General features: G+C 35.3%; 1 protein-coding gene across 1 annotated transcript; it reads right to left on the minus strand.

Annotated features, from left to right (window-relative positions):
- Window positions 1-1,112: 1,112 nt before the first annotated feature.
- On the minus strand, window positions 1,113-11,250 carry LOC136816449 (malignant T-cell-amplified sequence 1-like). The gene is made up of 6 exons (XM_067072772.1): window positions 11,102-11,250; window positions 5,289-5,441; window positions 2,430-2,527; window positions 2,081-2,214; window positions 1,719-1,786; window positions 1,113-1,290 (listed from the first exon to the last, which is right to left on the minus strand). Exons 1-6 carry the CDS (start codon window positions 11,110-11,112, stop codon window positions 1,206-1,208), a joined length of 549 nt encoding a protein of 182 aa, XP_066928873.1. The 5' UTR covers window positions 11,113-11,250; the 3' UTR covers window positions 1,113-1,205.
- Window positions 11,251-11,779: the final 529 nt, after the last annotated feature.

Below are 11,779 nucleotides of genomic sequence, written 5' to 3' on the forward strand. Positions count from 1 at the left end.
GAAATAAGAACGGCCGATCCTCAAAAAAAATTTGCTGGTTCTTAAAAAGAGTATTTTATTCACTCACCTCTTAACCCTTCGTTGAGTTGCGGATCAAATTGGAAATAGTTTTGAAGCAGCTCTTGATCCAGCGACTAATCATTGGTGACATTTTTGTATTATACTCTGAAATAGGAAAGCTTCGAAGAGAATTAAAACTGTGTGGGGAGCTTCTTATGTATTCCTTGATGTTGGTTACATGATAACAAGGGTAGACAATAAAAAAAAGTGAGTTCTACTTCAGACATCATCCCTCAAAAGTGAAGTTTTAATTATGTTCGTGTTCAAACTTTGGACTCAGACTCCTACAAAAGCAATGAAGATTTTTATGACATTATGTACAGATTCTTAGGATCCTGATGATGGTATGAACACCGAAAAGCTTCGAGAAAAATAAAAAAAATTTTTGTTTAAATTCAATGAAGATTCTAAACGGTTCTTATGAAATTTCTTTTCGTTTTTTTCGTCGAAATGTACACATTTAAGTCCTTGAGAATCAGCCTATATAACGGATATTTTTGGAGATGCCTTTAGATAGTGCGTATTATAAAAAGGAAAGGAATTCGTAGGTAGGTCATTATCCTTGATCCTACAATTTCAACCCAATGGGAAATTGACTTGCATTTCATCCCCATTTGAGATTCAATATAAAAAATTGCACTCGAAAACCATTCCCACTGGATATTTTTAGCTTGGAGAATATAGAATTCCAATCCCCATTGAGATTTCCATAGAAATCTTTATCCCACTGGGGAAAAAAGGTCTGTGAGATAGTCGTGTATTAGAGCCATCAGTGTAATAAGTACTATTACATTTTTAATTCCCAAAGCTATGTTTTTTTTAAAGAAACCATTACTTTGAGAAGAATCTCCACAACAAATTACCTTTCCCTAACACACTGTTTAATTCGAATGCAGGTTCAAGGCATCGAGGCTCTGTTGAATTATCTGCAAATTAGCAAAGCTTTTCTCTTATATCGAATTCTATTTCCCTTTTCTATGGACGCACTGTAGATGTGGAAGTAGGTGGAATGCACGTGAATACAGTAACATAATGAAAGAGAAAGAATTCGGTTAGGTTTTTTGTAAGTATTTGTAAATTTCAAATAAGAATGTACAAAAAAATTATTGTTTGAAAAATAAATAAAACGAAATTTGATACTTCTTCTATTTGTCCAGGTTTTTCATTACCCATAATCCATCATTAAGATAATGGACGTTATCCACCCCTATGCCTTTATTCTTTTCCGCTCTGTAAAAAGAAATAAAACTGATAAATATCAACAGATAGCGCGTTTTTCCTTCGAAGAACCGAAAAAACTAATCCACTGAACTAGCCTGGAGATCAATGCTATGATTGCTTATTTTATATACTGATGGCAAAATATATAGCATGGTTTGGACTGAGTTTGAATTTCCCAGATCCTAATGACGGTTGAAAACATAGCCAATCAAATTTTGTTATTCTTTTACTGGTCACACTTTCTTAGAGAAATCGCAAGTTCTGAAATTTGGTTTTTATTTTAGTAAGTGAGGACGGCGCTAAGTTCGAATTTCCAACTGTAAAGTTTTTCGAGGCAGAAATCTGCCTCACAACTCGTACCCGTCCTGTATATGAAAATACAGGACGGGTTTCCTGTCTAGAGCTGAACTGATACAATGCGTCAAAAAGATTCTTACATTTCTTGCGTGCTCATTTTGGTCGAGCCAATGCAGACAGCGTGTTTTTTTCCCTCTGCCATTATGGCCTTCAGTTTTAATGAACGAAAGTTAAGGAAATTCATAAAGTGCTTGTAACATAGATGTTTTAAAACAATTTTAAGAGTGTAAAAAGTAAAGCAAAAATTCTTCATAAAATGTTCAAAACAAGAAATAAACCGGGTGGTCCAAAAAAAGTTTCCATAACTTTCAAATTTTGATGTAGAGCGTTCTAATTGCCCCACCGACTTCAAATTCGTATGGCTAAACTTTGACTAACTTCAAGACACTATTGAAAATTTCAATGTCAGAAACTAATTTTATGTGGAATGATGAAAGGATACAACTACTGTGTCTTTTTCAACTGGTGTCATTTTCGCACCAGGTGACGTCAAGCCCGGACACATAATATTTGCTCCACTCAATATGAAGCGGATTGCCCCTTTATCCACTTGTTCATGTGTTAGTAAGAATGGATCTAAAAAAAGAATAATAACGGAGATAAAGAGATAAATTTATTCGTGATGAAACATTAAAACACCCTTTGAGGTACTTGCAGTCGTGTGGTTTGCTAAAAAAAAAATTTGATACCAAAGCCTTGACAAGGAGACAAAAGACATGAGAAAAGTGGCATTTTGATTTATAACAAAAGTGAAATTGTTGGATACATCCAAAAAGAAAACACTCACATACATTTATGAAGAAGTCTTAAAGTTGGTATCCAAGGACCATCACGCTGTCTGAAAAACACCAGCTGTGATTTTACTGCTAATATTTCGATGTGTTCTTTACTAAAAACAAAAGGAAGAGTGAATTTTTAAAACTCCTTGTAAGTCTTTTTGAGATGGGATAAACTTTCGCGGGGATTAAATTTCGCGGTTGGGCCTATCGGCGAAAATCAAAACTTTTGCGGGGACTTAATTTTGCGGGTGGCACTATTGGGTAGCAATATTTTCACGATTTTGTGATCATACATGCTGGTTGTTGAAGTACACATTTGCGCCTCTTTGATGCAAGTGACCATTCAAATAGTATTTATTTGACAAACAAATTCGCGAAATCCGCGAAATTTAATCCCGCGAAAGTTTATCCAATTAAAGTAATTGACCGATAACTCAGCCTTTGTTTTTCTTGGCTGTCGGTAGGTAGCCGATATCCAAGGCCAAGGGGTGTTGATAATAATGTTTCTAGGAAGTTTGTCCCGCCGAGAATTTTGTCTCTTGAAAAATGCACCTAGAGATTTCTTTTCATATTTAAACAAATTTTACAGGCATAAAGCATGTAAGCATAGTAAGACTAGACTGGAGTCGTTTATAATGCATGTAATACTAATAATAAACACAAATAATGATACGGGATTTAGTTTGTATAAACGACTGGAAGAATCCGGTGTTCCAGCCTTATAGATACCGGGCCTAGCTACGCAGAAACTTGCGTAGCGAAAAAACAATTTATCAAGCAACAACAAACTCTCAAAATAAAATCAACTCAAATGAAATATTTTTAACACACAAATCCACACACATTTTATTTTCAAGAACTTTTTTTGAGCGGGAAAAAATTTTAATTGCGATATTGACACTTTTTTTTTGTTTGGAGTTAGTGCACAAAAGGTTTCTAGACGACTAAAATTTACTTTTTTGCTTTATTTCTAATATGTCTGAATTAGTCGTCTAGCTTGCTAGACTATAGTAAGACTGACATTGGAGAAAAAAGGATAAATGACATTGAATAAAAAGATAAACAAAAATAATATAAAACAAGCAACATGCTGAATGGACCTACCTAATGATAAACATCAGATGAAAATAAGAAAAAAGTGACAATAATTGTACAAAAATTCAGAAATTCAGAATGGAAAAATAAAGCTTGTGTGTTGAATAATGTAAAATGGTAAAAAGGAATTTCCCCAAATACGAAAATCACTTAAACCATTCAGGCCCAAAAAACCTTTTAAGTTGTTTTTGGCCCAAATTTGCCCAAAAAGATTTTCCTTAAAAATCTGGCTCCTTCACATTTTGGGAATTGCCATTTTGCATCATTGTGCAAAAAATCAGAAAAAAATAACGAGTCAACATTGAGAAAAGCTATATTTTCTTATTTGGTTTAAGGGAATTTCCCCAAAAATACGAAAATCCGTTTTTTAAGGCGAATAAGAATTTTCCGGGAAAAACCACTTCAGCCATTCTTTAGAGAATCTTGCCCTCCATCTTTGTACAAAAAATCAGAAAAAAGTTATGACAGGATTTTGCACAAAGTCCAAAAAACCCTATTTTTAGGCAGTTTTTGGCCCAAATTTGCCAAAATATATATTTTTTCTCAAAAATCGGGCTCCGACACATTTTAGGCATTGCCATTTTGCATCGTTGTGCAAAAAATCAGAAAAAAATAACGAGTCAACATTGAGAAAAGCTATATTTTCTTATTTGGTTTAAGGGAATTTCCCCAAAAATACGAAAATCCGTTTTTTAAGGCGAATAAGAATTTTCCAGGAAAAACCACTTCAGCCATTCTTTAGAGAATCTTGCCCTCCATCTTTGTACAAAAAATCAGAAAAAAGTAATGACAGGATTTTGCACAAAGTCCAAAAAACCCTATTTTTAGGTAGTTTTTGGCCCAAATTTGCCCAAATAAATTTTTTCTCAAAAATCGAGCTCCGTCACGTTCTGGGCATTGCGATTTTGCATCATTGTGCAAAAAATCAGAAAAAACTAATGAGCCAATCCTGAGAAAAGCTGGTAACAGACGGTTTTATGGACCTACCTGATTATGCATTCAACCCTTTAACCAAATAGGTCGAGTTGTGAAAAAAAAAGATCAGCACTTAAAGGTTTAACACATATCGTTAAAACAATCATTCGGAACACAAATAGTGACGATTTATTAAAATTTGTCGTTTGTTTTCATCATTAATTGTACCCCGTGCCCATTGGGGTTGTATTAAGGAAGGGAATTGGAAGGAAAAGAATATCTATCTCATCTAAAAATTGAAAAATTTGGCTAAGAACATTGATGCATGCTTATAAATAGTGATTTTTATGAATATAGATTCAATTATTGAGGCGAGAAAATGTTTTAGTGAAAATCTGCTTCAACCATCTTTTACCGATGGTAATACCCTACTTTCATGCAAAAAATCAGGAAAGATTAATGATCCAGTTTTCAACAAAGTCCAAAAAACCCTTTTTTTAGCCGTTTTTTGGCTGGAATTTGCCCCCGAATTTTTTTCTCCCAAAATTGGGCTTTGTCACATTCGAGGGTTTATAGTTAAGCACCTTTGTGCAAAAAATCATAAATAATGAATGAGCCAATCTCGAGAAAAGCTCAAGAACGAACGAACGAACGAACGAACGAACGAACGAACGAACGAACGAACGAACGAACGAACGAACGAACGAACGAACGAACGGACAACGGTTAATTTATAGGACCTCCACCGGGGTAGGTCCAACAAAAAAGATCTTTTCTGAATTTTGCCTCAAATTCAGGTTTATCAGAGTTAGATAAAAATCTTTCAGGAAAAAACTTTTTGATCAATTTCTAATTGCATACCATTTAACAAGGACAATGCTTTCTTTTTTTGGGAGGATTTCATCAATATAAGGTTGTATGTTTGGGTAGTGTTCTTGAAGTTTTGTTCTGATGCCACGTTGTACTGATGACTTCAACTGACTTGTTCCAGAGATTTCATCTTTCGCAACAAATCTATGACAAAAAAAATCAGACTTGTTGAAGCACTTCACCTTGACCCTAAAACCCAAACTTTTTATTTAAATTCAAGCTGAAAAAAAACAATCGAGAGCATGATTAGTAAATGCATGTACTTAATATTTTCTTATCGTTGTTTTGATGCTGGAGTCAGTGGAGTTTTTAATTATATTCAACATGACATTGTGTCCTACAAAAGGTCTATTAGGCCAATTTACATTATGTATTTCAGAACATAAAGAACATTGATGGTGAACTTTTTCATGTATATACTCCATTGTTTGGCTGCCAATTTTATTCTTCCTGGTTTTTACAGAAGTTCAATTATCAATAAATTTTAAATAAACGTTCAGCATTTACTAATTTGCCGTCTAGCCCAAGTCTCAGTGTTGCTGGAAAGCCAAGATTGCAGGCTAACCAGAGTAACACAGTAGAATAATAAAAATCAGAAGCGTTCAAAGTTCATGGAAAAATGAAACATTTGGTTTGAAGTCAACAAACAATTTGCATGACTCAGGCCATTTTTCAAGCTTTTTTCAGCCCTTTTAGTATCCAGCTATTAGGCGCTTCTCCTAAAATCACTAAAACTTTGGTCAAAAAAGCCTTTTTAGTGGAAAAACACAAGAAAAAATGCCCTTTTTGGCCACCAACGGACACTGCGATGCCTTTCTAAAAATAGCATGTGACTTCTTTAGCCCATTGTTCGGACCCCACTTTCTTAAGGGGGGATGACACCTTCCGAAAAAATGAAGAAGGGGGGTCAGAAATTTTCATGAAAAGGGGGGATAGCAAGGAAGGGGGGATAGTTTAAAGGGGGGCTTACATATATATTGTAGATTATTTTCCAGTTATGAAATTTGGTTTTCATGAAAGGAAGTTTTCTGTTATGAGTAGTCTGAGACAAAAATAAGAAAGAAGTTTATTATTTCGCTTTCTCCCTCTAAAGATATTTTACATATATTTGTTAGCTATTTTTGTCCAAAATCTTTGGGGGATAGGTATTTTTAAAGGTTGGGGGGATGCCAAGAAGGGACCATTGATTACCTAGATAACCAATTGATTACATATAGATATCTTTAAGAAAAACCAAAAACATTGACCTTAAACCACAAAAAGAAGCGCCAACCATAAGAATGACCTTAAGTAATTACCCGGCCATTTTGTGTGCGTTTGCCCTGGGTTTCCTCAAGTCAGTCACACTAAGAAATCAAGCTTTCAGAAAAAACGACATCAATCATCTACAGTATGTATTTGCAACAACAAGGATGAGAGTTACCTGAATCAAATTCAAGATCCCAAGACAATTATTAAAACTAGAAATGACCAAAATGACCAATTACCAAATTCCCAAGATAGCACTTCGATTTCTTAGGACTTAACTAAATGCTAAAGTAAAAATAATTCAGCACATGTAAATGAGTCAGTGTTTGAGGTCCAGAAAAATAGCCTAACCGGGGTTGCACTCTCCACCTAGATCTTTTTCTTGGGAAGTTGATCATCAAATTAGTTTTCAAAACTGGCTCAGATCAAATTTTTTCATATAAAGATCAGAGATCTGACCTAAAGGAGATTAAATGTTGAAAATACTAAATAAAATTAAAATGAAACATAAAAAGGGACTTAGTTTAAATAGCTAAGTAGAAATATAAACACAGCAATCACACAAATACAAACACTAAAAACTACCCAAAAGCCCAACAAAAATTATAATGTAATCTGGAGTCCCCAACCAGCCCCGACTTGCGACAGGTGGGCCAGCGGCTTTAAACATGTTTTAAGGACGTCCAACACTCAGCCTCCCCAGATTCCGGAACCCTGAACAGACCCGCAGTCCAAACAAACTAACAAACATAAAAAAATATACAAAAACTTGCATTCAAATACAAAAAAAACAAAAAAGGTTAAACAACAGACAAAACAAATAAGTTCAACAGTATGGACCTAACTCTTCATACAAAAATTACGGGAAACGCATATTTGGACTTTGTACCCTATGCACACAAGCACTTAAGCGAAAGTCCTGCAAAGACGGGACAAAAATCAGTTTTTTGAAGTTTGCAAAAAAACGCCACATAGAAGATCTTTCAAATTCAGTATGTGAATAGAGCAGTAAAAAATACAACTTTTCTATTTTTTCTTTTTTTGCAAAAGTTCTAGGAATGAAAATAAAGGGATAATGATGATTGAATAATATCCACTGATGATCCGCAGCACTATCGTGAAGCTAGAATTGCTTCGCGTACTCTTCGCTTGAGAAAATGATTGCCAGATTAAATCTTTCACCAGCGCGGGAGCTCGCGGGTGTTCTGCGAGCGTCCTCAGCTCAATCCTCGGACCGTGTTAAAAATGGTAGACTCAGCTGTGACAGATCATTTCGATGGAAGTTGTTGGAATGTTTACAAGACTCCTTGACGGAAAATCCTTTTTTTTATTGTCAATGATGACTGTGCCGTTATTAATTTTCTTAGATCTGACATCTTGATGTTTGTAAGTACACTTTATAGTTTTGATTCCCATCAAAGAATCATTTTCTGGTTTTCATGTTATTAGATGCTGTTTTAGAGCTTTAGAGCTAGCCTGTTCAAAGAGACAAGAACAAGACAAACGACAAAAGGCAAGTATCAATATGTTGTACCAAAAAACACAAATTTTCAAAAAGTACACTCAGAACCTGGTTTGACACCTAAAGTCTGAAATGCTGTGCAGATGTCCGCACGGTAAAGAACGAAAAAGAAAATGGACTGAGAAAACTAATATACAATACATAATATAAAAAATGTTTCATTCTTTCAAAAATGCAGTTTTTATTTTTAGCTATCAATTTCTCATAGTTTTTTGAAAATGTTAATTTCATTAAAAAATGCTGGGTTTTTTTTGGAAGTTTTTTGAGCTGAAAATAATAAAGGCGGAAACCTTTTTTCTTTGCTTTAGTGATAAGAGAGGAAAAATCCTTTTTCAATCAGTGATTCCAACTTTCATATTATTCCCATCTCTAAAGAAGGGTGTCAAAATAAGATGAGGGATGTTGATATTAGACCAACTTTCAACATTGTCTCACGCAATTAAAAAAAAACTTGATCTCTCACGCTATCTCACGCATTTTTGAAATATAAAAAATATTTCCTCGATTCTCCGATTTCGGCAAAAATGTTTTGCTGATATCCTGGTTTTTGGAAAGAAGTTTCCCTGATTTTCTGATTTAGGAAAATCAGAAAACCGGGCTAAGATTTCGGATTTCACTTGGAAATTTTTATCTCTCATGCAGTCTGTATTTCAATACCGTGAAGTCGGGTAACTTGCATCAGTGGAGGGAAACTTGCATAGCCATCAAATGACTGACCAACCAAAGCAGCAAAATGTCAAAACAATTGAATTATGCAGCTCCGCTCGCAGCTCTATTCTACCATTTTATTTTGATTTGTATTTTAATGACCAGCCAGGTCATTCATTTGAGGGCTATGCAAGTTTCCCTCCACTGATGCAAGTTACCCAACTTCACGGTAATGATCACAAAAGTAATCGAAAAGTAATCGAAATGACTGAACAAATAAAAAATGGTTGAAGAAAATGCCATAATTTGGAGCCAAGTGACTACCGTAACTTGGTCTAATGTCGACATCCCTCCTCTAATCTCTACATCCTTTTTATCAGCTGAAATTGATAGAAAAGTTAAAACTGTTTTCTTTGCTTAGTGCTAAGAGATTGATCTTTGTTTTTCAATCAATGATTCACAGTGTAGCTGGAACCTCGATATTCCAGGATTAGAAAAAGCTATACCTGTTATCTTTTTTCTTTAAGGAATCAACAAGCCATCAACATTGATAAATTACACACATTTCCTCAGAAACTTTTAAAATTATCTGCCATTATGACTTTCTTGAAGCCGTTCCGAAATTAACCAATCAGGTTCTGTATCCGAATTCCTAATGGAGTTCTTTTCCGAGATTTGTAAAATAGCTAAGTCGGCAAAAAAACTTTTCCCGGAGGTTTGAGGAAAAAACAGAACTGCTATCATTTGTTTTTTATTTAACTATATATTTAAATTTGCACTCAAAAATACTTAAAACAATAAGTTAATAATTATTCAATACACTATTTGTATCTCTCAGAAAATAAACACTTACAGAACGACATAGTTTATCATTTAGAATACCCCCGTATTTGGACCATTCTATCGTGGGCGCAAAATAGGGCGAAAACTAAGTAGCACCCTCATTGCAAGATTGCCGCCTCATTTTTATTCGTCCGCGCGAGAACGCGAGCTAATCATTTTTTCCTCGCACGCTCAAGGGGAAAAGGAAAGTGATTAATATTCTTTGAAGGAAAAACGTCAGAAACAAACCCAAAGACCAAAAGATGTATTTTGTTGTTGACAATCGATCCTGTGAAAATGAAAAAATTTCTGCTATGCATTTTTTTCGGATTGCTGAAAAACTCTAATTTTGATCTTCTTTAAGGTAAAGAGGTTGCAAGATTTGGGTTAGCGAGGCAAAAATCGCTAAAAAGCTGGTAAAATCGTAATCCTCAAAAATCGAAGTTCCAGCCTCAGGCGGCAATCAATAATATGTTCCATTCGGGCCCTAAAACATCTTCAAATCCAGTCGGTCGGTCGGTCGGTTAGTAAATTTTGTCGAATTTTTAAGATCTAGTAAATCCCGATGAATCAAGTCGGCAATCAACAGAATCTTATGCCGCCATCTTTAATTTGCCAAACTAAATGTGCGCGCGCATGTATTAACCTTAAAGTGGCCCTTATTTTTGGCCCCCAGGGTATTGGCCCTACCGCGTTGCTGAATTTTGACATGAAATTTTCAATAAGGGTACATGAAAAAACTTGAACGGGACTCAATGTGGGTTAAGTAAAAAAAAAATGATTCAAAGACATGCTCCGTTCGCCCGTGCCCGCCATTATGGGAAAGATCCGAACCTGCGAACAGTGCCAAAAAAACCCGACGATTTTACCGACTTTCCGAATCGGGTTTTCTTGTAAATAAACAGTCGGTCGGACGACCCGAACGCAACATATTTTTGATTGCCGCCTGACTGATTCAAGCTTTCATATTATTCCCGTCTCTAAAGAAGGGTGTCGAAATTAGACGAGGGATGTCGATATTAGACCAACTTACGGTATTTGACCACTGATAAAATCGATAGGTGGTCACTGACCAAATAATATTCAAAAATCATCAGGGAAAATTTCCAGATTTTTTCAGAAAACCATGATTAAAAATCTCAAAAATCCAGGAGATTTTGGAGCAAATTTTACATTCACGAAAAAGTTTCCAGATTCAGGAGTCTTGTCTTGACTATTAAAGGAGAGTTCACAGCTATGCATTTATATGTTTTTGAAGCCATCCATCCCCCAGGGCTCGAAATAACACGGTTGGACATCGGACATTGTCCGACCCAAATAGCTTCATGTTCGACCCAAAAATCAAAATTTTCAAGCTAAAGCAACCCTGATTGGACATTTTGTCCGACCCACTTGAAATCGTTATTTCGAGCCTTGATCCCCATCATAAAAAAAAGAATAGGATAGGATTTCCAGAAAACAGGTTTTTGTTGCGGTCCGGCGGCGGCGCCAGGTTTTTCCTACTGTAAGATATGAATAAATATAATAAGGACATAAAGACCAAAGAAAAGACATTTCTACTTACTTCTTAAACATGGTCCACTGCCGTGATAAATTTGATAAGAAAAATGGTGTGGGAATCTTCGAACAAGAAAAATAAAAATCTTCACCTGAAACTCGTGGGTAGTGCTGATGTATGGCTTCAATAATCGGGATTCTGACTTTAGAGCATAGTAAACTTAATTTCCACTTTTGGTGATTACTTTTGACTTTTTGACAATTTTTACATTTTTTATCTTCAAAAGAATAAAAATCTCAAACATCACAGCAGATTTTCACCCTTTTTACATCTTTCATAAAAGATCTTGTTGAAAAAACTCAGCATTTTGCCATTCAAAGTCTAGAATTTATACACTTTGACCTTCAAGTGATAAAAGCCATTAATCAAATCACTTCTCTGTGTGGTGCCGCGAAGCCGAAGCCGAAGCTTCACTTGCAGACTCTTCACTTTCAGCTCAATGTCCAACATGATAAAGAGGAAAGGAAAGGTAAACTGATTTCTTTTGACCATTCCAGAACTTCAAATACCCATGATTTAGGCGTGAGTGCCATTCTGCTAACATGAATTTTTTTTAACAAGGTGTTTTTTTTAATCATTCCTGTTGTATCCCAGGGCCAGGCTGCAGGCTCAACCTCGTTCCCTGTGTGTTATCAGCTTTTGTTATGCTTGCTTATAGCGCTAGATAATACCCTGGCGTTGTCC

Source organism: Clytia hemisphaerica, unplaced genomic scaffold (assembly GCF_902728285.1).
Source record: "Clytia hemisphaerica strain Z4C2 unplaced genomic scaffold, Clytia hemisphaerica genome assembly, whole genome shotgun sequence".
Taxonomy (NCBI): Eukaryota; Metazoa; Cnidaria; class Hydrozoa; order Leptothecata; family Clytiidae; genus Clytia; species Clytia hemisphaerica.